At 36.3% G+C, this 25563-nt stretch overlaps 1 protein-coding gene across 3 annotated transcripts in view; it reads right to left on the minus strand.

The window, feature by feature from the left end:
* Positions 1-25563, minus strand: part of SYT16 (synaptotagmin 16) — a 298395-nt gene that overhangs the window by 34652 nt on the left and 238180 nt on the right. The window contains exon 1 of one of the 3 annotated variants that reach the window (XM_037832579.1): positions 8484-8581. The exons of the other annotated variants lie outside the window; for them this stretch is intronic. Within the exon in view, the coding sequence (XP_037688507.1) occupies positions 8484-8553 (70 nt within the window). The 5' untranslated portion in view covers positions 8554-8581. Of the gene's footprint in view, positions 1-8483; positions 8582-25563 lie in introns of those variants that run through there. 3 annotated transcript variants of the gene reach the window in all.

Below are 25563 nucleotides of genomic sequence, written 5' to 3' on the forward strand. Positions count from 1 at the left end.
AATACGAGTGAGTCGAACAGAAAATCATTAATTAATCTTAGTAACATACAAAGCACTCTACTAGGAAACAAATGTTACAACAATTGAGAATTCTGGATTTGATAATGACAGAGTAAGTGATTTGAACTAGCTCTTCTACAAATAACAATTAAAATCTACAACAAAACACTTTTTAAAAACCCTACAACTATTTGAAGGCACTGGAGAGTAGGCAAAAGCAGGAAAAACTGAATTCAAGATCCAATTCTTGAAAGAAGGTGTTCCGGTTTGCTAATGCTGCCATTAAGCAAAATACCAGAAATGGATTTGCTTGTATAACGGGGGTTTATTTGGTTACACAGTTATAGTCTTAAGGCCATAAAGTGTCAAAGGTAAGGCATCAAAAATTGGGTACCTTCATCAAAGGAAGGCCAATGGCATCCGGGAAAACCTCTCTAAGCTGGGAAGGCACATGGCTGGCATCTACTGATCCTGGGTTGTGTTCTAGCTCCTTTCTCAAAATGTTGCTCTTGGGGCATTTGTCCTCTCTTAGCTTCTCTAGAGCAAAAGTCTGCTTTCAACAGCCGTCTTCAAAATGTCTCTCAGTTGCTCTCCAAAATGTCACTTACAGCTGCTCTGTTCCTTCTGTCTCTGAACTCCTTTATATGACTCCAGTGATCCAATTAACACCCACCCTGAACGGGCAGGGTAACACCTCCATGGAAACAATCCAATCAAATGCTTCACTCACAGTTGATTGAGTCACATCTCCATGGAAACACTCAAAGGATTGCAATCTAATCAACACTACTATGTCTGCCCCCACAAGATTGCATCAAAGAACATGGCATTTTGGGGGACACAATACATCCAAACCAGCACAGAAGGTAACCACTGGGTGAAATACATGATTACCCTGCTTTTGCACTGTAAGTTCTCTTGAGTCTGTGTGGCACAGGGCACCCAGGACTCAGGCAGAATCAGAAGTCTTTTTGACCTGAGGTGTCACAGGATGGAATTCAGGAAAGCCAGAGCAGCTAGAAATGGAGGGGGGTGAATCGCAGAAAGGAAGGAACCACAGAGAGGAAACCTCTAAATCCGCATATGAACTTAGCTCAAATCCTTGACTGAAGCATGACCTGTGAATGCAAGGGTGAGGCTACAACGAGCCCATAAAAAACTAACAGCTAAAGGCTGAAATAGCTGAGCAGACATTTCAGCTGTTTCCCACGTCAGGGAAGGCTGGGTTAGGAGTTTGAGTCCAAACAAGTTAGAGGGCCCCAGGAAATATCCCAGGCTTTCCACTAAAACTGTAGTAGGGCCAAACTTAGGAATAAGGACAAAAGTAAAACTGAAATAGGCATTCTAACAAAGCATAAAACCAAAATGCCACAAGATCAAGGGAGTCAATCAGTAATTTAATTGTGTGCTACAACAAAGAAACTTTTTTTTAGAGAAAGATGAAAGAATTCAATGCCTCTACAACATTTCATCTGTAATGTCCAGTGCAAAATCAAAAAATTACTAGACATACAAAGAAACAAGGAAAACGTGGGCATTAAATCAAGAAAAAAGCCGTTAATAGAAATTGGTCCCAAGATGACACAGATGTTGGATTTATTAGACAAGAAATTTAAAGCATCAATTATAGATATAGACAAAGAACCAAAGGGAAAAAATGATCCTAATGAATATATAGAAGGGGAATCACAGCAGAGAAACAGATACATTATAAAAGAAAGAAAGAAACTTTCTAGAATTTAAAATACAATCTCTGAAATAAAATCACTGGATGGGCTTTACAGCAGAATGGATATGGCAGTGAAAATTGAAATCAATAGAAAGTATCCAATCAGAAAAAAAAAATTTTTAATTGAAGGAAAAAAAAGTTTCAGTGAACCCTGACACCGTATCAAGCTATCTAAAATACATGTAACTGGAGTTCCAGAAGGAGAGGTCAGAAAACATGGGGAAGAATAGTGTTTGAAAAATAATGTCTGAGTGTTTCCCAAATTTGGTGAAAAACAAAAATATCAGCATACAGATTCAAAAATTTCAGCAACCTAATTCAAAATTCAACATCTAGGTACACCACAGTCAATCAACTGAAAGCCAAAGGATGAAGAGAAAGTAGGAAGAGGAAGAAAAGCACATTACTTACAGGAGAACCACAATAGAAATGACAACTGAGTTATTTGAGAGACAGTGGAAACCAGAATACAATGGCGTGACATGTTTAAATGCTGAAAGAAAATACTGCCAACCTAGAATTCTATACTCAGAGAAAATATCACTCAAACGGGAACATAAAACAAACACATTTTCATTTAAATGGAAAAAAAGAATTCATCAGACTTGTACTTCAAGAATATTAAAGAAAATTCTTCATGTGAAGGGGAGCTGACATCAAATTGAATCTCACATCTAAGGGAAGAACAATAGTAATGGTAGATATGTGAGTAAATACAAAAGTATTTCATGTTCTCTTCTTTTAATTTTCCTAAAAGAAAACTGACTGATGAAAAGTTATAATACTGTATTGTGGGGCTGATAAAGTATGGAGAAGTAAAACATGAGATGACAATAACACAAAGGAGAGGGGATTTAAATGATTTACCCTGCAAAATATAGATCATTGTGGAGCGCTATAATCTTGTGGTATAATGCAAAGTATAAAAGTTTAAAAGTGGTGCAATACTAACTCAAAATAGACTGTAATAAACTAAGCATGTACATATAATCTCCAGAGCAACCACTGGAAAAAAAAATTTTAGGTATAGCTAAAATTTAATATAAAAATTAACATTGAATACTAAAAAATAATTATACCTAAAGAAAGCAGTAAGAACATATATGGAAAAAGAGTTGCAACAAATAGAAAATAAACAGCAAAATGACCTACCTAAACCCAATAATGTTAATACATTGAACACAAATGAAATAAACACTCCATTTGAAAATAAAAGACTGTCAGACAATAAAAAGCAAGGCCTAATTACATACTTTAAATATTAAGACACAGATAGGTTGAAAGAAAAACGATTTTAAAAAGGTAGGTCATGCAAATGCTTAGTAAGTATAAGGAAACTGATACAGCAATATTAATATCAAAGTACACTTGAAGATAAAGAGTATTATCAGAGATAAAGAAGGACATTTTATAATGGTAAAGTGGTCAGTTCATTAAAAAAAAAAAAATACAACAAATCACACCCTCCTCAGTAACTGATAGAGCAACTAAAAAATTCAGATGGATTTGAACAACACTACCAACCACCTTGATCTATTTGACACTTACAGAACTCTACACCTAACCATTGCAGAATACTCATTCTTTTCAAGAGCACATAATGAAGAGGGACTATATGTTGGGTCATAAAACAAGTCACCAATATATTTCAAAATAATGAAATCATACAAAGTATGTTCTCTGACTACAGCAGAATTAAATTAGAAAACAAAAAACAAGATATTTTCACATGATTTCAAATACATATAAGCACACATAACACTCTTAAACAACCCATGGGTAAAAGATAAATCACAAGGAAGTCAGAAAATGTCTCAAACTGAATGACAATGAAAATACAACAAAATTGTGGAATACAAATAAACCAGTGCTTAGATAGAAATTTATAATTGTATATAGTCACGTTGAAAAAAATGGTTAAAAACTATACAGCTATACTAATTGGGAAAGCCACAAGGACCACACTCCCCTATGTCTAGTTTATGGATGGATGAGTAGAAAAATAGGGGAAGGAAACAAACAAACAGACAGAAAAGGCACCCAGTGTTCTTTTTTACTTTAATTCTTCTTTTTCACTTTAATTATTATTCTTGGTATTGTGTGCTAATGAAGGTGTCAGGGATTGGTTTAGGTGATGAATGTACAACTATGTAATGGTACTGTGAACAATCAAATGTTTGATTTCTTTTGCATGACTGCGTGGTATGTGAATACATCTCAATAAAATGAAGATTTAAAAACAAACAAACAAAAAAAAACTTAACAAATGCATGCAAAATACATGGAAAACTCTAAAATATTGCTTTGGGTAAAAACCAAAAAAAAAAAAAAAAAAAAAAAAAAAGAAAAAAAAAAAAACTATACAGCTGTACTAATTAAGACAATTTTCTACTGGCAAAAAGACTAGTAAATCAATTGAACTGAACAGAGAACCCAGAAATAATCCCACACATGTATGGTCAATTATTTTTTCACAAAGATGACATTGGAGGAAGTAAAGTCTTTTCAAAAAACAATGCTTGACAAATACATAGAGAAGGAAAGTAGATTACAAGTTACCAGGAGCTGTGGCAGAGAAAAAGGGGAAGAATGGGGAGGTATTGCTTAATGGGTTGAGTTTCTGTTTGGGGTGTTGAGAAAGTTTTGGTAATGGACGGTGATATTAGGAGAACAATATAATGAATGTAATTAATACCACTGAATTGTTTACATGAAAGTGGTTAAATGGGAAATTTTGTGTTGTGTATATATATTAGAACAACATTTTTTTTTAAATGATACTTCAGCAAAATAGATATTCATATGGAAAAAAATGAATATCAATCCTTTTCTCACACCATATATTACTCAAAATTAATCATAGGTCTAATTGTAAAACTTTATAAAAATTCTAAAAGAAAAACATAAAAGAAAAGTTTTGCAACTTCAGAGTATATAAAAAACTTATCTCAAACCAGAAAACAAAATTTAATAAATTAGACTTAATCAAAAGATATTTAAAATGTTTCTTTGAAAGATATTTAAAAATGAAAAGGCAAGCCATAGGCTGAGAGAAAATAATTGCAACACATATGTCAAAGAACTTGTATCCAGCATATAAAGGCCTTTTATAACGCAAAAAGAAGAAAATACAAACCCAATAAAAATTGTCAGACACATCACAAACTAATATATACAAAGGACCTATAAACAAATGAAAAGATGCTCAACATCATTAAGTATGATAATTCAAATTAAAACCACAATGAGATACCAATAAAATTTATAAAAACTGACCATCTCAACGGCAAAGAAATGGAGTAACTGAAACTTTCATATACTGCTAATGGCAAAATGGGAAAACCACTTTTGAAAACTGGCAATTTCTTTAAAATGAAAACATATATCTACCACATGACCCAGCCACTCCATTCCTAGATACCCAAGAGAACCAAAACCATATGTCCACAAAAGACTTATGCACAAATATTCATGGCAGCTTTATTTGTAATGGCCAAAATCTGGAAGCCATTCAAATGTACAGCAATAGATGAACAAATTGTGATATAACAACACAATGGAATACCACTCAGCAATCAAGAGGATTTATACCTGCAACAACACAGATGAATCTCAAAATCATTAACCTGAATGAAAAATTCAGGAGAAAGTACTACACATTATGTGACTCCATTTAAATAATATTGTATAAAATGGAAAAGAATATATAGTGATAGAAGAGAAATTAGTAGCTGTCTGGGGTGAGATTATCGAGAGGGATGGATTGTAAAGGGGAATGAAGAAACTTCGAGGTGATTTAAATGTTCGTTTTCTTGATTGTAGTGAAGGTTTCACAGGTATTATATGTCAAAAGTCAACAAATTATACATTTCATATATGTGCAGTTTATTGTATTTCAAATGCATCTCAATAAAGTTTTTAAAATGGGGGCTGAAGTACTATTACATTAAATGGCGGCCTTATCTCTCCTCAGCTTCAAGGCACTGAGGACCTACCCTATTGATGCAAATACTTCCAGCCTTAAGCCAATCCTGTGGTGTTGAGTAAGCTGAAATCTCTAAGCCAATGGAGTCTAGAATTTGTCTCTTTTCTAAACATAAGGGAGAAATTCGAGGGCCAGAGTACCCACCAGTCGGAAGCATCTCTCTAACCCCGAGAGAGTCTACCTGGGAAGCTCCTCTGAATTTCCAGACACACCTAGAAATCCAGCCCACTGCCTAGCTCTTGACTGACCCCTCTCTTGGGCCCTATTCCCCATGCCAACAGTTACTAACTAAAGTTAAACCTAGCCAATCCACAAGTTAGATAATGCCGCCACGCCTAGACCCTCCTTCTGCCATGCCCAGCCATCCATATTTATCCCCATGGGCAAAAGTGCTTGCTTGGACCAGTGCCAAGTATTTTCTGCATCTCTGGACAGGAATTTGCCCTGCTGGATATTGACCTTAGAGATCAGCCCCCCATCTAGTGTTCCTCTAGGCCAGCCCTGCCTCTTTGAGGCTTATTTTCCTTCCTACATGCCAAACTCATCCAAATTAAAGAGGCATCATAAAAGCACAGAACGGTAGGGTGATTAGTTCTGACTGGGGGGATCACAAAAAGCCTAAACCAACCCGCAACTGTACACGAGCTCACTAGACTCTCATTCCTTACTGCCAGGATTTTATTACCTCAAGTACAATGGTCTTCAGAACATTCAGTTTGGACAATTTCTCGTTTGATCACTGCAGCAAAGCTCACCTGGACAAGAGCAAGTGATGAACTTGTCAACTTCACTGAGTCTCTCAAGCTCTGCTCTCTAATTTGTATGACTCCCACCAGGGAATTTCTTGATAGGACCCAAATTTGTGTTATTTTCCTACCTGGTAGCATTTATATAAAAATTAATGACCAACCTTGTAATTAACTTTCCTGAGGACTGAGGTGACCTGACAATTAGACTTCTGCACATGCAAAGAAAACACAAAACAAGAATGGCTGTTCTTGCCTTCTTGTCTGCAACCCCCAATATTTCTCTATCACTATGATGAATGCTCCCAAACAAATGTGAATCAACATTTAATTTACAAATGCTCTGATTAGGGAGATTTTTTTTTAATCCTATTGCCATGGATACTAAAATGAGGAGTCTGAAATGTATAACCAAGGCTGAGAAAGCTAATGAACGGATCTTGTGATTTGCAGATGTTGTGAGTTTCTGAATTTCTAGCTGTTTCAGTTCATTCACTCATCTTCCCATCCCATGCTGCAAATCACCTTACAGGCAATTTCCAAAGTTATTGTTCTATCTTGCAGTAGGGTCGAGTCAACCTACAGAGAATTTCTAAGAGAGCATTTCAAAGTCTCCTCAGCACCAAATCTACAGTAAATGTATCCAAATACATCCTGACAACTGAAAAGAAATAAATTGAAAATACTCACTTAGCTGAGTGATGGCTTTCCAGAAAAAAATAAAAGTCACATTCCCAAAAGAAGTCACACAATCAGTATATCAGATATTCAATAGCAGCTCTGTAATGATGCCCTCCATGAAATCAGATACTAAATAACTTTTCTCTGTTTTCAGAAAAACTAATGGAAAAATTTTCTAAATGTTCAGTTTTTCCCGTAAAGTTTCTATGACTCGGTTACCTATCACACATATGCTGGCAAGCATAGCAGTTAATAAAACAAATGAATATTAACAAATAAACTTGGTAAAAGCTGATCATGCTTCTCTCCTCTGCTTGTTTGGTCATGGATATATATATTTATACATATGGCTGTTACCTGGTTTCCATAATACAGTCATATTTTTCCCTCTGGTAAAATGGTTCCTTGTTTATGATTTCCAGACATTCAATCACCTGAACAAGTCTGGAGTAACTTACATTTTCTAAACAGGTTTATGAGGTTGCAGCTTCCCTCACATCTTCAAGGAATTCACAGTCTTTATTCTTTCTTCCCTAGTCCATCCCCTCAGTGTCTAATACACTATTGGGAATCAAGTAAATGGTTCAGTAAAAAGTGAACATACGGATGTAAAAATCAGTACCATACCATATAAATGCCAAATGACCTGCACAGAAGCAAGCAGACTTGGGTTTTAATCCCAACTGTGAACCCTACCAGTTGTATGATCTTGGAAAATATACTTAACTTCAGTTTATTCTTCTATAATAATTAGACCAATTTTTTATTCTAGCTATATAGAATCCTGTGGCCATATAGAACCATTTCAGCAACAAACTCATAGAAAAGCTAGATACAATATTTTTTAAGTGTTAAGTGCAAACCCAAGTAACAAAGGAAACTTGATGTTAGCCCAGAGGGGTCTGTGGGTCCCATGGATTGAAATCTAGGATTTCACACTCATGAACTTGGGTTTGTGCAAGACTGGAATTAGGACCCCACAATAAAGTTACTACTCTTTAAGGTTGCCCTTTCTGCAATGAGTGGACTAGTAAAATTCCATTGAACTCTGGATCTAGAAAAGTGGCAAAGAAGCTTGCTATCTCTTGGGGCTGCGAATGGAAAAAAAATTATCCTGTGAGGATAAAAACTTCAAAACTATCTCTCACTGAGATATAATACCGGCACAGTACAGGAGGATAAAAACTTCAAGACTATCTCTCACTGAGATATAATACCAGCACAGTACAGGAATCTTGAGGCAAGAAATTAATAATAATAATAATAATAACTGGTCAAGGACCTATGAAATCTGGGAGAACCAATAGAAGCAAGTGCAAAATTACTCTGTAAGAATACTCACATGACCCTGGGATACACAGGATTATTCTCCTCAACAAGCTAAAAAGCACCCCTGCTGAAGATGAGCTCATTCCACAAGCACACAAAATAGAACACACAGGAGGGATCAAACTAGCATGAAGGAGGGAGAGAAAACAAACAATGAAAAGTAATTTCAACCATGTGTGGAAGATTTAAAAAAATCAACCAAGTGTTAGGCCACAGAGGAAGCCTCCAAAATACAATGGAACCACACTCTAGTTACAATACAGTTAGAAATAAATAACAAAAGTTTTTTTAAATCATAAAAATACTTTTGGAAACAAGAAACCACATTTCTAAATAATTGATCAGTCAAAGAGAAACCTAATTGAAATGATAAAATATTAATGTCTGATAAAATAATGACCATACCACATGTCACACATTTGTGGGTACAATTAAAGTGATACTTAAAGAGAAATTCATGGATTAATTATATATACTAGAAACAAGAAAAAGATTGAAAAATTAATATAATAAATGGCCAATTCAAAATGTTATAGACCAACAGTTTAAACCAAACCAACATACAAAGATATATTAAAGATAAAGCAGATATTAATGAGAATATTAATATAAAACAATTTTAATATTAATATAAAACAATTTTAAAAGCTGCTTCTTTTAAAGATAAACCTCTAAGAAGACTGATTGAGGCAAAGAATGTAAGCACAGATATAGGAGATATTTTAAAATCTTAAGAGGAAAAATTCTAAATTCACATCTAGGTAGTTTTATAAAACTCTTTCCAACCCTCAAAAACAGGTAACTGCTATTTAATACAAGCTGCTCTAGAAGGAGAAACTTCCCATATCACTTTATAGGTTTACAATAAACTCAAGGAAGGTAATTTATACAGTAGACCAATCTCACTTACAATCTTAGATGCAAATATCCTAAACTCAACAGCAGCAAACATAATTTATTGGTTTATAAAACAAATATGTCAGAGAGGAGGCGGGGCAAGATGGCAGACTGGTGAGCTGTATGTTTTAGTTACTCCTCCAGGAAAGTAGGTAGAAAGCCAGGAACTGAGTGGACTGGACACCACAGAGCAATCTGACTTTGGGCATACTTCATACAACACTCATGAAAACGTGGAACTGCTGAGATCAGCGAAATCTGTAAGTTTTTGCGGCCAGGGGACCCGCGCCCCTCCCTGCCAGGCTCAGTCCCGGGGGAGGAGGGGCTGTCAGCTCCGGGAAGAAGGGAGAACTGCAGTGGCAGCCCTTATCGGAAACTCATTCTACTGATTCAAACTCCAACCATAGATAGACTGAGACCAGACACCAGAGAATCTGAGAGCAGCCAGCCCAGCAGAGAGGAGACAGGCATAGAAAAAAAACAACACAAAAAACTCCAAAATAAAAGCGGAGGATTTTTGGAGTTCTGGTGAACATAGAAAGGGGAAGGGCCCTGAGGCGCATATGCAAATCCCGAAGAAACGCTGATCTCTCTGCCCTGTGGACCTTTCCTTAATGGCCCTGGTTGCTTTGTCTCTTAGCATTTCAATAACCCATTAGATCTCTGAGGAGGGCCCGTTTGTTTTTTGTTGTTTTTTTTTTTTTTTTAATCCTTTTTTCTTTTTCTAAAACAATTACTCTAAGAAGCCCAATACAGAAAGCTTCAAAGACTTGCTATTTGGGCAGGTCAAGTCAAGAGCAGAACTAGGAGAGCTCTAAGACAAAACGCAATAATCCAGTGGCTGAGAAAATTCACTAAACACCACAACTTCCCAAGAAAAGGGGGGTGTCCGCTCACAGCCATCATCCTGGTGGACAGGAAACACTCCTGCCCATCGCCAGCCCCATAGCCCAGAACTGCCCCAGACAACCCAGTGTGACGGAAGTGCTTCAAATAACAGGCACACACCACAAAACTGGGTGTGGACATTAGCCTTCCCTGCAACCTCAGCTGATTGTCCCAGAGTTGGGAAGGTAGAGCAGTGTGAATTAACAAAGCCCCATTCAGCCATCATTTCAGCAGACTGGGAGCCTCCCTACACAGCCCAGCAGCCCAGAACTGCCCTGGGGGGACGGCACTCACCTGTGACATAGCACAGTCATCCCTCAACAGAGGACCCGGGGTGCACGGCCTGGAAGAGGGGCCCACTTGCAAGTCTCAGAAGCCATACGCCAATACCAAGGACTTGTGGGTCAGTGGCAGAGACAAACTCTGGCAGGACTGAACTGAAGGATTAGACTATTGCAGCAGCTTTAAAACTCTAGGATCACCAGGGAGATCTGATTGTTAGAGCCACCCCCCCCTCCCTGACTGCCCAGAAACACGCCCCATATACAGCGCAGGCAACACCAACTACACACGCAAGCTTGGTACACCAATTGGACCCCACAAGACTCACTCCCCCACTCACCAAAAAGGCTAAGCAGGGGAGAACTGGCTTGTGGAGAACAGGTGGCTCGTGGACGCCACCTGCTGGTTAGTTAGAGAAAGTGTACTCCACGAAGCTGTAGATCTGATAAATTAGAGATAAGGACTTCAATTGGTCTACAAATCCTAAAAGAACCCTATCAAGTTCAGCAAATGCCACGAGGCCAAAAAGAACAGAAAATTATAAAGCATATGAAAAAACCAGACGATATGGATAACCCAAGCCCAAGCACCCAAATCAAAAGATCAGAAGAGACACAGCACCTAGAGCAGCTACTCAAAGAACTAAAGATGAACAATGAGACCATAGTACGGGAGATAAAGGAAATCAAGAAGACCCTAGAAGAGCATAAAGAAGACATTGCAAGACTAAATAAAAAAATGGATGATCTTATGGAAATTAAAGAAACTGTTGACCAAATTAAAAAGATTCTGGACACTCATAGTACAAGACTAGAGGAAGTTGAACAACAAATCAATGACCTCGAAGATGACAGAATGGAAAATGAAAGCATAAAAGAAAGAATGGGGAAAAAATTGAAAAAATCGAAATGGACCTCAGGGATATGATAGATAATATGAAACGTCCAAATATAAGACTCATTGGTGTCCCAGAAGGGGAAGAAAAGAGTAAAGGTCTAGGAAGAGTATTCAAAGAAATTGTTGGGGAAAACTTCCCAAATCTTCTAAACAACATAAATACACAAATCATAAATGCTCAGCGAACTCCAAATAGAATAAATCCAAATAAACCCACTCCGAGACATATACTGATCACACTATCAAACACAGAAGAGAAGGAGCAAGTTCTGAAAGCAGCAAGAGAAAAGCAATTCACCACATACAAAGGAAACAGCATAAGACTAAGTAGTGACTACTCAGCAGCCACCATGGAGGCAAGAAGGCAGTGGCACGATATATTTAAAATTCTGAGTGAGAAAAATTTCCAGCCAAGAATACTTTATCCAGCAAAGCTCTCCTTCAAATTTGAGGGAGAGCTTAAATTTTTCACAGACAAACAAATGCTGAGAGAATTTGCTAACAAGGGACCGGCCCTACTGGAGATACTCAAGGGAGCCCTACAGACAGAGAAACAAAGAAAGGACAGAGAGACTTGGAGAAAGGTTCAGTACGAAAGAGATTCGGTATGGGTACAATAAAGGATATTAATAGACAGAGGGGAAAAATATGACAAACATAAACCAAAGGATAAGATGGCTGATTCAAGAAATGCCTTCACTGTTATAACGTTGAATGTAAATGGATTAAACTCCCCAATTAAAAGATATAGATTCGCAGAATGGATCAAAAAAAATGAACCATCAATATGTTGCATACAAGAGACTCATCTTAGACACAGGGACACAAAGAAACTGAAAGTGAAAGGATGGAAAAAAATATTTCATGCAAGCTACAGCCAAAAGAAAGCAGGTGTGGCAATATTAATCTCAGATAAAATAGACTTCAAATGCAGGGATGTTTTGAGAGACAAAGAAGGCCACTACGTACTAATAAAAGGGGCAATACAGCAAGAAGAAATAACAATCATAAATGTCTATGCACCCAACCAAGGTGCCACAAAATACATGAGAGAAACACTGGCAAAACTAAAGGAAGCAATTGATATTTCCACAATAATTGTGGGAGACTTCAACACATCACTGTCTCCTATAGATAGATCAACCAGACAAAAGACCAATAAGGAAATTGAAAACCTAAACAATCTGATAAATGAATTAGATTTAACAGACATATACAGGACATTACATCCCAAATCACCAGGACACACATACTTTTCTAGTGCTCATGGAACTTTCTCCAGAATAGATCATATGCTGGGACATAAAACAAGCCTCAATAAATTTAAAAAGATTGAAATTATTCAAAGCACATTCTCTGACCACAATGGAATACAATTAGAAGTCAATAACCATCAGAGACTTAGAAAATTCACAAATACCTGGAGGTTAAACAACACACTCCTAAACAATCAGTGGGTTAAAGAAGAAATAGCAAGAGAAATTGCTAAATATATAGAGACGAATGAAAATGAGAACACAACATACCAAAACCTATGGGATGCAGCAAAAGCAGTGCTAAGGGGGAAATTTATAGCACTAAACGCATATATTAAAAAGGAAGAAAGAGCCAAAATCAAAGAACTAATGGATCAACTGAAGAAGCTAGAAAATGAACAGCAAACCAATCCTAAACCAAGTACAAGAAAAGAAATAACAAGGATTAAAGCAGAAATAAATGACATAGAGAACAAAAAAACAATAGAGAGGATAAATATCACCAAAAGTTGGTTCTTTGAGAAGATCAACAAGATTGACAAGCCCCTAGCTAGACTGACAAAATCAAAAAGAGAGAAGACCCATATAAACAAAATAATGAATGAAAAAGGTGACATAACTGCAGATCCTGAAGAAATTAAAAAAATTATAAGAGGATATTATGAACAACTGTATGGCAACAAACTGGATAATGTAGAAGAAATGGACAATTTCCTGGAAACATATGAACAACCTAGAATGACCAGAGAAGAAATAGAAGACCTCAACCAACCCATCACAATCAAAGAGATCCAATCAGTCATCAAAAATCTTCCCACAAATAAATGCCCAGGGCCAGATGGCTTCACAGGGGAATTCTACCAAACTTTCCAGAAAGAACTGACACCAATCTTACTCAAACTCTTTCAAAACATTGAAGAAAATGGAACACTACCTAACTCATTTTATGAAGCTAACATCAATCTAATACCAAAACCAGGCAAAGATGCTACAAAAAAGGAAAACTACCGGCCATTCTCCCTAATGAATATAGATGCAAAAATCCTCAACAAAATACTTGCAAATCGAATCCAAAGACACATTAAAAAAATCATACACCATGACCAAGTGGGGTTTATTCCAGGCATGCAAGGATGGTTCAACATAAGAAAATCAATCAATGTATTACAACACATTAACAAGTCAAAAGGGAAAAATCAATTGATCATCTCAATAGATGCTGAAAAAGCATTTGACAAAATCCAACATCCCTTTTTGATAAAAACACTTCAAAAGGTAGGAATTGAAGGAAACTTCCTCAACATGATAAAGAGCATATATGAAAAACCCACAGCCAGCATAGTACTCAATGGTGAGAGACTGAAAGCCTTCCCTCTAAGATCAGGAACAAGACAAGGATGCCCGCTATCACCACTGTTATTCAACATTGTGCTGGAAGTGCTAGCCAGGGCAATCCGGCAAGACAAAGAAATAAAAGGCATCCAAATTGGAAAAGAAGAAGTAAAACTGTCATTGTTTGCAGATGATATGATCTTATATCTAGAAAACCCTGAGAAATCGACGATACAGCTACTAGAGCTAATAAACAAATTTAGCAAAGTAGCGGGATACAAGGTTAATGCACATAAGTCAGTAATGTTTCTATATGCTAGAAATGAACAAACTGAAGAGACACTCAAGAAAAAGATACCATTTTCAATAGCAACTAAAAAAATCAAGTACCTAGGAATAAACTTAACCAAAGATGTAAAAGACCTATACAAAGAAAACTACATAACTCTACTAAAAGAAATAGAAGAGGACCTTAAAAGATGGAAAAATATTCCATGTTCATGGATAGGAAGACTAAATGTCATTAAGATGTCAATTCTACCCAAACTCATCTACAGATTCAATGCAATCCCAATCAAAATTCCAACAACCTACTTTGCAGACTTGGAAAAGCTAGTTATCAAATTTATTTGGAAAGGGAAGATGCCTCGAATTGCTAAAGACACTCTAAAAAAGAAAAACAAAGTGGGAGGACTTACACTCCCTGACTTTGAAGCTTATTATAAAGCCACAGTTGCCAAAACAGCATGGTACTGGCACAAAGATAGACATATAGATCAATGGAATCGAATTGAGAATTCGGAGATAGACCCTCAGATCTATGGCCGACTGATCTTTGATAAGGCCCCCAAAGTCACTGAACTGAGTCATAATGGTCTTTTCAACAAATGGGGCTGGGAGAGTTGGATATCCATATCCAAAAGAATGAAAGAGGACCCCTACCTCACCCCCTACACAAAAATTAACTCAAAATGGACCAAAGATCTCAATATAAAAGAAAGTACCATAAAACTCCTAGAACATAATGTAGGAAAACATCTTCAAGACCTTGTATTAGGCGGCCACTTCCTAGACTTTACACCCAAAGCACAAGCAACAAAAGAGAAAATAGATAAATGGGAACTCCTTACGCTTAGAAGTTTCTGCACCTCAAAGGAATTTCTCAAAAAGGTAAAGAGGCAGCCAACTCAATGGGAAAAAATTTTTGGAAACCATGTATCTGACAAAAGACTGATATCTTGCATATATAAAGAAATCCTACAACTCAATGACAATAGTACAGACAGCCCAACTATAAAATGGGCAAAAGATATGAAAAGACAGTTCTCTGAAGAGGAAATACAAATGGCCAAGAAACACATGAAAAAATGTTCAGCTTCACTAGCTATTAGAGAGATGCAAATTAAGACCACAATGAGATACCATCTAACACCGGTTAGAATGGCTGCCATTAAACAAACAGGAAACTACAAATGCTGGAGGGGATGTGGAGAAATTGGAACTCTTATTCACTGTTGGTGGGACTGTATAATGGTTCAGCCACTCTGGAAGTCAGTCTGGCAGTTCCTTAGAAAACTAGATATAGAGTTACCATTCGATCCAGAGATTGCACTTCTCGGTATATACCCGGAAGATCGGAAAGCGGTGACACGAACAGATATCTGCACGCCAATGTTCATAGCAGCATTATTCACAATTGCCAAGAGATGGAAACAACCCAAATGTCCTTCAACAGATGAGTGGATAAATAAAATGTGGTATATACACACAATGGAATACTACGCGGCAGTAAGAAGGAACGATCTCGTGAAACATATGACAACATGGATGAACCTTGAAGACATAATGCTAAGCGAAATAAGCCAGGCACAAAAAGAGAAATATTATATGCTACCACTAATGTGAACTTTGAAAAATGTAAAACAAATGGCTTATAATGTAGAATGTAGGGGAACTAGCAATAGAGAGCAATTAAGGAAGGGGGAACAATAATCCAAGAAGAACAGATAAGCTATTTAACGTTCTGGGGATGCCCAGGAATGACTATGGTCTGTTAATTTCTGATGGATATAGCAGGAGCAAGTTCACAGAAATGTTGCTATATTAGGTAACTTTCTTGGGGTAAAGTAGGAACATGTTGGAAGTTAAGCAGTTATCTTAGGTTAGTTGTCTTTTTCTTACTCCCTTGTTATGGTCTCTTTGAAATGTTCTTTTATTGTATGTTTGTTTTCTTTTTAACTTTTTTTTCATACAGTTGATTTAAAAAAGAAGGGAAAGTTAAAAAAAAAAAAAAAACAAGAAAAAAAAAGATGCAGTGCCCCCTTGAGGAGCCTGTGGAGAATGCAGGGGTATTCGCCTACCCCACCTCCATGGTTGCTAACATGACCACAGACATAAGGGACTGGTGGTTTGATGGGTTGGGCCCTCTACCACAGGTTTTACCCTTGGGAAGACGGTTGCTGCAAAGGAGAGGCTAGGCCTCCCTATGGTTGTGCCTAAGAGCCTCCTCCCGAATGCCTCTTTGTTGCTCAGATGTGGCCCTGTCTCTCTAGCTAAGCCAACTTGAAAGGTGAAATTACTGCCCTCCCCCCTACGTGGGATCAGACAACCAGGGGAGTGAATCTCCCTGGCAACGTAGAATATGACTCCCGGGGAGGAATGTAGACCTGGCATCGTGGGACGGAGAACATCTTCTTGACCAAAAGGGGGATGTGAAAGGAAATGAAATAAGCATCAGTGGCAGAGAGAATCCAAAAGGAGCCGAGAGGTCACTCTGGTGGGCACTCTTACGCACACTTTAGACAACCCTTTTTAGGTTCTAAAGAATTGGGGTAGCTGGTGGTGGATACCTGAAACTATCAAACTACAACCCAGAACCCATGAATCTCGAAGACAGTTGTATAAAAATGTAGCTTATGAGGGGTGACAAGGGGATTGGGAAAGCCATAAGGACCACACTCCACTTTGTCTAGTTTATGGATGGATGAGTAGAAAAATAGGGGAAGGAAACAAACAGACAAAGGTACCCAGTGTTCTTTTTTACTTCAATTGCTCTTTTTCACTCTAATTATTATTCTTGTTATTCTTGTGTGTGTGCTAATGAAGGTGTCAGGGATTGATTTGGGTGATGAATGTACAACTATGTAATGGTACTGTGAACAATCGAAAGTACGATTTGTTTTGTATGACTGCGTGGTATATGAATATATGTCAATAAAATGAAGATTAAAAAAAAAAAAACAAAAAACAAATATGTCAATAATAAGAGTTTACAGTGGAAATGCAAAGTTTGAATATCAGGAAAATCTCGGAAATGTAATTAACCATTAATAGGTTAAAGATGAAAATCATAATCATTACAATAGATGTAGAAAATCAACAAGTAAATTTCAACACCCATTCATGATAAAATCTCTTACCAAACTAGGAATGGAAGGAAACTTTCTTAGCCTGAAAAAGAAAATCTACTAAGCATCACACTTGATTGTGAAACTTTAGCATTCCTTAGAATCAATACAAGGCAATAATACTTGCTCTCACCACTTCTTTTAAACACTATTCTGGAGGTCCTACTAAATGTTATAATACAAGAAAAAAAATGAAGTACTGGATTGGAAAGAAGAAATGCAATTGTTTTTACTGGATTGGAAAGAAGAAATGAAATTGTTATCTCCAAAAGTGATAGCTTTCTATGTAAAAACAATCCAAGGGAAGCCACAGTCAGCCTTTAAAACTAGTGTGTTCATCAAAAGAACTTCTGCCTCTCATTAATATGGAGTAACAAGTACCAAATTTACCCTCCCACATGAAACAAATGACAACTTAGACATAAGCTACAGTTCTCAAGATCTGGGGCACTGGGCAACAAAAAACAGGGACTCCTGAGAGATAAGAAATAAGTGAGATGCACCCATGATTGCCTGAGCTGATTACCTGGAGAAAGTTTCCAGGCCATGACCCAGGGAAGGGGAGCCCAGCCAGAGCCTGGTGGGTCTCCCTATGTGAGGAGCCCTAGAGCTTTCAGGACAAAATACTGAAGAGGAAAGCTGCAAAGAGGTGTGAAGTATTCCAGTATTTGGCTGAATACTGATAAGGGCATGCATGTGAGAAAACCACCCAAGGCCATGGAAAACAATTAGAAGGAATGGTACCTGGAACTCATATCAAGCCAAGAATAGTATCTTTTCCAACCAGCCAATATAGAAAACCTTATATTGGGTAAATTGTTGAAAAGGATTTTGCTTCAGTAGTGAGAAATAATTAGCCTTAGACAAATCACTACTCTGGTCCTGTCTAACAAAGCTTAAAATCAAGATCTAAAAGGATCACACTGTCTCCAATTAACCACAAAGCTCAAGGATATTTATAGAAATATAAAAATATCCAGCAAGCAAGAAGGTAAAATTCACAATAGGTAGCATCCAATAAAAAATGACCAGGCATGCAGAGAAGCAGGGAAATATGACCCACAGTGAGGAATAAAGTCAATCAAATGAAACAGAGCCAGAAATTACAGAATTAGTAGGCAAGGACATTAAAACCTTTCATATAACTGTATACTACATACTCAAGGAGCTAGAAGAAAGATTTAACATAAGTAGAGATACGAAAGATAAAAAAAAATACCAACATCAAAATATAGAGATGAAAACCACAATGCATGAGATGAAAAACGCAATGATTGGGATTAATAGCAGATTGGGCAATGCAGAAGAAAAGAGTAGTGAACTTGAAAATAGAGCAATAGAAATTATCTAAAATGAAACAGAGAAAAACACTCATTGAATAAAACATAAACAGAGCAACAGTAAGTGGTGGGAAAATTTCAAGTTGCCTAATACAATTAGAGACCCCAAGGGAAGGAAGGAGTCATAAAAAATACTTGGTTGAAAATTTTCCTAATTTAATGAAAATTATAAACCTACCAATTCAAGACTATCAACATACCCCAAGCATAAGATGTACAATGACGAAAAAAAAAAAAGACAACAAAACATCAGGCACATCGTAATTAAATTGCTGAAAACCAATAAAAAGTACTTAAGAGAAAAAAAAGACACTTCACGTATAGAGGAACATAAAGATCAACAGCAAATTTCTCATTGTGAAATCTCAAAGTGAAGCAATATTTCTAAAGTACTAAAAGAAAAACTGTCAACTTAGACTTCTATAGCCAGAGAAAATAGCTTTCAAATATAAAGGCAAAATACAGAATATGACTCCCGGGGATGAATCCAGACCCGGCATCATGGGACTGAGACTATCTTCTTGCTCAAAAGGGGGATGCAAAATTAGATGAAATAGTTTCAGTGGCTGAGAGATTTCAAATGGAGTCGAGAGGTCACTCTGGTGGACATTCTTATGCACTATATAGATGACACCTCTTAGGTTTTAATGTATTGGAATAGCTAGAAGTAAATACCTGAAACTACGAGACTCCAATCCACCGGTCTGGACTCCTAAAGACGATTATATAATAATGTAGATTACAAGGGGTGACAGTGTGATTGTGGAGACCTTGTGGTTCATGCCCGCTTTATCTAGTGTGTGGGTGGATGAGTGGAAAAATGGGGATAAAAAATAAAGGACGAGTGGGGGGGATGGGGGGATGGGGGGATGGTTTGGGTGTTCTTTTTTTTCACTTTTATTTTTTATTCTTGTTCTGGTTCTTTCTGATGTAAGGAGGATGTTCAGAGATGGATTGTGGTGACGAACACATAACTATGTGATCATACTGTGGACAGTTGATGGTATACCATGGATGATTGTATGGGTGTGAATGTATTTCAGTAAAACTGAATTTAAAAAAAAATAGCATCATAAGGAATTTGCTGTTCATCCATTTGAAAATCACAGAAATTATTTACTAAATATTCAGTGGACTTGACATATTTCTTTAAAATGTTATTTTTGATGAACTGTAAATCTCATTTCATTAAAATTCATACACTAAAAAAATAAAGGCAAAATAATTTTTCAGACATATGAAAATAGAAAGAATTCATCACCAGCAGACCTGCAAAACAAGAACTGTTTAAGGAAGTCATTCAAGCAAAAGGAAAACGAAAACAAATATAAATTTGGATTAACACAAAGGAATGAAGAACACCTGAAGTAGCTACATGGGTAATTATATAAAGACTTATGTTATTGAAATCTCTTGCAAAAACTTTCCCAAGTTATACGTATGTGTTTGAGAAGCTGTTAGTTTTGATCTTCCAGCATCTTTCTCTCTCTTCTGTTAATGACATCTGATTTTCTTGTAAGAAACCATTCCTCTTCAACTCTCAGTTCATGAGGTTTGGGTGAGGCTGACCCCATATTCCTTCACTTTAGAGTAGGCAAATGACTCAAGCCTGGAAAAAAATGGCCAGACTCAGAACTTTGCAGGAAATACTGAGAAAGTTTCTCTATCCCTACAGCTGGGGTTGATACATTAGTATAATGTAAACCTGTATCTGAGATTACCTGGGGGAAAGCCTGAGAAAGAGTCAACACAGAGGAAAGCAGAAGCAAGTTTACCCTTTGTAAACTTGAACCAGTCATTCCTGAAACCAACACAGTCTTACACAACCCACTAAACTTCAACTTATATAGGCCAATACACTCTATTTTCTGTGTATGTGTATGTGTTTGTTCTCCAGCCCCTTTGAATGGTTTTCTGTCACTTGTGCCCAGAAGGATTCTGATTAATAGAGTAGAGAAGTGTAAAGTGTATAACAGGTAAGAAATAATAGATCTCTGTTCTAGATCTGCCTCTGTCAATACATACTCATGTAGTCTTGGCTGCAGAATATTACCTCTCTCTCTACTCTGAATCCCTACAGTAAATTTTGCTGCATAATTCACTGAAAAAAATAAGTATATACTGCCTTGTGATATGTCTTCCATCTTGACTAGCTAGTTAAATCTATATTATTATTTTACTAATTTACGACATAAATTATATAAAATATCTTTGTATCCTCACAGTTCTGATGCTGTTCCCCTTACCAAACACACACCTAGCACACCTAATATGAACAAACTGATCTTTTGGGCTCTCCCCGATTAAAAATCTTATGATTCTTATAAGAATATTGTGGCCCTAAATCCCATGACTCTCTGGGACAACACAGCATTTTGTTCATGTTGACCAAATCAACCTTGGCTTTCTCTCTCTGTGTCTGAATTTCATTCTGCTTATAAAGGACTCCAGTAATAGGATTAAGACCCATCCTAGTTCAGTTGGGGCACACTTTAACTGAAGTAACTTCATCAAAATTACTACTCTCTATAGTAGGACTTTATATAGTAGGACTTTTGATGAACCTGTGGGTTCACTCTCACAGGAATAGAGTAAGAACATGCTTTTCTGGGGTACATAGCTCCAAGCCACCACAATGGGTCATATGGTAACTCTATGTTTAACATTTTGGTATCTGCTAGACTGTTTTCCAAAGACACTGCACCATTTTACATTCCCACCAGCAGTGGTTGAATGTTTGAATTTCTCCACGTCCCTGCCAGAATGTGTTATTATTTGTCTTTTTTATTATAGTCATCCTAGTGAGAGTGAAGTTGTATCTCACTATAGCTTTAATTTGCATTTCCCTGATGGCAGTGATGTTGAGCATCTTTTCATGTACTTACTGCCCATTTGTAAATCTTCTTTGGAAATATTTAAGTCATTTCCCATTTTTAAATTAAGATATTGTCTTTTAATTATTGAGTTCTAATAGTTCTTTATAGAGTCTGGTAACAAGTCCCTTTTCAGATATATGATTTGCAAATATATTCTTCCATTCTTTAGATCGCCTTTTCAATTTTTTTCTTTTGTCAGAAGTACTTTTGGTGTCATCTTTAAGAAGTCTTTGCCTAACCCAAGGCCATGAAGATTTATTACCAAGTTTTTTTCTAAGAGTTTTATAATGTTAGCTCTTATCAAAGAGCTACAATTTATGTCTACAATCTATTTAGAATTAGTTTTTATGTATGATTTAAGAAGCGTTTTAAAAATTAGATATCATTATTTCACAAATTATAAAATGTCTCCCACATCTTTCATTTTACTAGATGGCACTAAGCTACCCACTTTCCTCTCCTGTACACTTTGTTCATTCTCTCCCATACTCTTTCTTCAAACTCACAAACTTGTTATTGTCAAATGACTCAGTTGATCCAAGATTGATACATTTCTTCCAAATGTGTTTTGCTTTGAAAGTAAAATGTGAAGTGTGCTATGCCAGTTTCTATACTTTGTACATTTCAGGGGTGATGGGGTTGGGAGAAAGTGGGGAGATCCCTGGTTTAATAACTGAGATTTATACTTAATACATTTATTTGTCATATTGCCAATATTTATTTTACTTTTGACCCAAGGAGGAAAAAATTCAGTTTATTTCACTATAACATAACCTGAAGATAAATTTTTATCTTTGATATTTAAAAATGCCTATAACACCTCCTGTGGTTTTTGACATGTACTTTTGCCTTAATATTTTAAAATAAAGTTAATGTTTAGTCTTCATATATATTTTTCTGAATTATACTTTTATGAAATACTTACAGAAAGATGTATTTTCCTTAAGTTTATTACACTTACCAAACATCAGAGATACCTTTAATTTCATTAAATGTTTTCCAAAGGTTGCAGATACTGCATTTTATTATCTAGTATTAGATTTGCATTTAAGGGTTGGTGTATTTCTAGAACTACAGAATTAAAATGAACCAATTCAGATGGGCATACCTGAAATAATTAGGAATAAAAATTCCTTTCATCCTCTGTATTGAGACTTTCATTAGGTAAATGGGCTGAAACAAAAAAATTCTATTTACCAACTACTTTATTCCTGAAACAACAACCAACCCCCTCAATTAAGTTTTTAAAAAATTTGTTAAATTTAACTTAATGTTATTTTTACTAAGCTTACAAGTTCCTCAATCTATCAATATTATGTTAAATCAAAATTTCCAAAACTGTGGATGATAGTTTGCTTGCAGAACTACTAAGTCATTTAAAGCTAAAAGGATCATTGGCATAATTCAGTATCATTTCCCTATGTGGATTCACTTTTATAAACTCAAATATTATATTTATAAACTCAAATAAGAATTTTCTGGGTATTGTGTGAACAGACCCATCTTAAGCTAAGGGATATTACAAAAAAATACTTTCAAAATTGTCATGACTTGGAGGAATTCTTAAGTAAATGATCCTTGATTTTTAAAATGTCGTAAAGAATAAACCTTTAGAAAGGTGTGGTATTTTAATTCCTGTCTTATAGAGAAAAGAACTAAAATCTATAACAATTCCCATAGTTAGAAAATGACAAAATTTATCTTAACAGCTTCCTATATTTCAAAGGAATTTTGAATTTTAAGATGTTCAGTTGCTAGCAATAATGCCAATGTTCACCCTCTGCATTTTAGAACTTTATCATTTTTCTTTTGTGCCCTGACTCTCCTTCCACTTCCGATACCTACTTTTTGTTTGACTCTCTGGATCGTCTATCTCCATCATTCCCATTTTATTCACCTAAGCCACCAAAGTCCCTTCTAATCTGTCTAGCCACTGTCAAAGCAATTCACTTGCTGTTCTGCACTCTTAAATTCCCTTCCATTTTTTATAGTTTGAAAACTGTGCTGCTGCTTTTTTAGATTTTAGCATTTACCGCCTCTTGCTCTCTAGGTTCAGATGAAGCCCTTCCTTTCTGTCTGTGCCCTTCTTCATGGCCTAACAGTCTCTCAGCTCCAGACAAACCTAAATCCTTCCTCCTTGGGTCAAACTCTGACACGCAGAGACACTACCCATCCTTACCCAGTACAAAGCCTGGCTCTTTGTTGTCAAAGATCACTCAGTAAGAAGTCACCACTTTATCAAGACTTTCCAATTTACCCAGAGAGGTGAGTTTGACATTGAGTCATTCATAAGTCAAGATGTATGTCCCTTGTCACCACCTATTTTTGTCACTTAGAGTCCACTGTATTCTCTAGGTCTATTTCCTCGACTGTAGCATGAGGGGACTTTTCTAGTTTCTAAAGTATTTTTAGCCCTAAAGCACTATCATTCTTCTCACTTCCAGACTCACATTTGCCTTTCTGTTTTTCATGATTACTAGAAGTGAAAAGAGGCCCAAGAGTTCAGCTACCTGTTCATGTAGATTAGTAACTATTTGACTTTCAAATGAAGTTGAATTTTTTTCCCACCTTTGAAATATATAGTGAACATCATCTTTATTCTGAATAGCTCTGCAGTGTTTTTCTAACTATAGTGTTTGTACTAAATGTGAAAAGACCCTCAAATTAATACAATTTAATACACTCGAAATCCAGATTGACAAATCTTTTTCTCTGAACTCGACCAAACAGGAATCAGGTTTTCATTTATTTGTGCATTGTAACTTTTAATCTTTTAACACATTGCATGTATTTTCAAAGTAAATTTCAATAGTTCAAAAAAATCTATTCTATGGAGCATATGTGCTTTATAAATATATCATATAATCCTCACAATACTATGAGGCAGGTACAATTATTTCCCATTTTATAAGTAAGGAAACTGAGGCACAGGGGAATTAAGTTAACCTGCCCAAAGTTACCTATGCTTCAAACCCACAGTCTGGTTCCAGAGAACATATTCTTCAACTTAAAATGAAATTCTGATGATGTTTCTGAATGCAAGATAAACCATGGCCTTGATTTCCTTTGTTTGCAGCTTTTCATTTTTTAAATACAAAAGGCCACTGTCTGTAAATTCATTTTATTTCATCTATGCTTGGCTTCAATGATAATCCACTCTATTTGCTAGTTGAGAGAAAGGTTAAAGCAACCTTTGAATCTCATTAACAAATAGCAAATGAAAGCCCCAATAACTGTGTTGCAGACTGATCAAAGCTACATTCTACTCCTGCACGGAAATGAAGCAGGTAGTTCAGTTGTAATTGTTGAAAGAGAAAGTGAGAGTAGTAATCAAAATTTACAACACAAAACTGATAGGATTTTGGAATGGTATAGGGATGGCCTCTATGTATCTTTTCCTTTCCAACAAATTAAGGTAAATTAGGACCAGTTCTCAGTAAAACTTGTCATTCAAGGTCATTTCAAAGTGATTTCCATACAGGGGCTTCATCACTTTCCCATACAGAGTCTTCATCACTTTTTGATGGTTGTGATTTCAATATTCTTTGAGTAAATTCTGTTTTTAACACTTTCAAAACTATTTTTTTTCCCTAGGAGCACCAAAGAACTGTGCTTTTCTGAGAATAGAATTCCCAAAAGTAAGTGTTATGTATCATTTTTAGAGTCCCACATGATCTCTGAAAACTCATCAAGAATCTTCACTATCAAGATGATACCACCAGTGGACAGCACTATGAGTTCACACAGGCGCAGGAGAAAAACCCAGTGTCTGTCAAAAAAGAGAAGTCAGAGAAAGATTGGCAAATTTCTTTCATCTGATGCAAAAAACATAATTCAATTTGGCTATGCACTGAATCTCTTCAATAAATAGGCAAGCTTTCCTACGGCCCTAACCTCCTTAACAAACCTAAGCATCTC

The sequence above is a fragment of the Choloepus didactylus genome, chromosome 4, assembly GCF_015220235.1.
Source record: "Choloepus didactylus isolate mChoDid1 chromosome 4, mChoDid1.pri, whole genome shotgun sequence".
Lineage (NCBI taxonomy): Eukaryota > Metazoa > Chordata > Mammalia > Pilosa > Megalonychidae > Choloepus > Choloepus didactylus.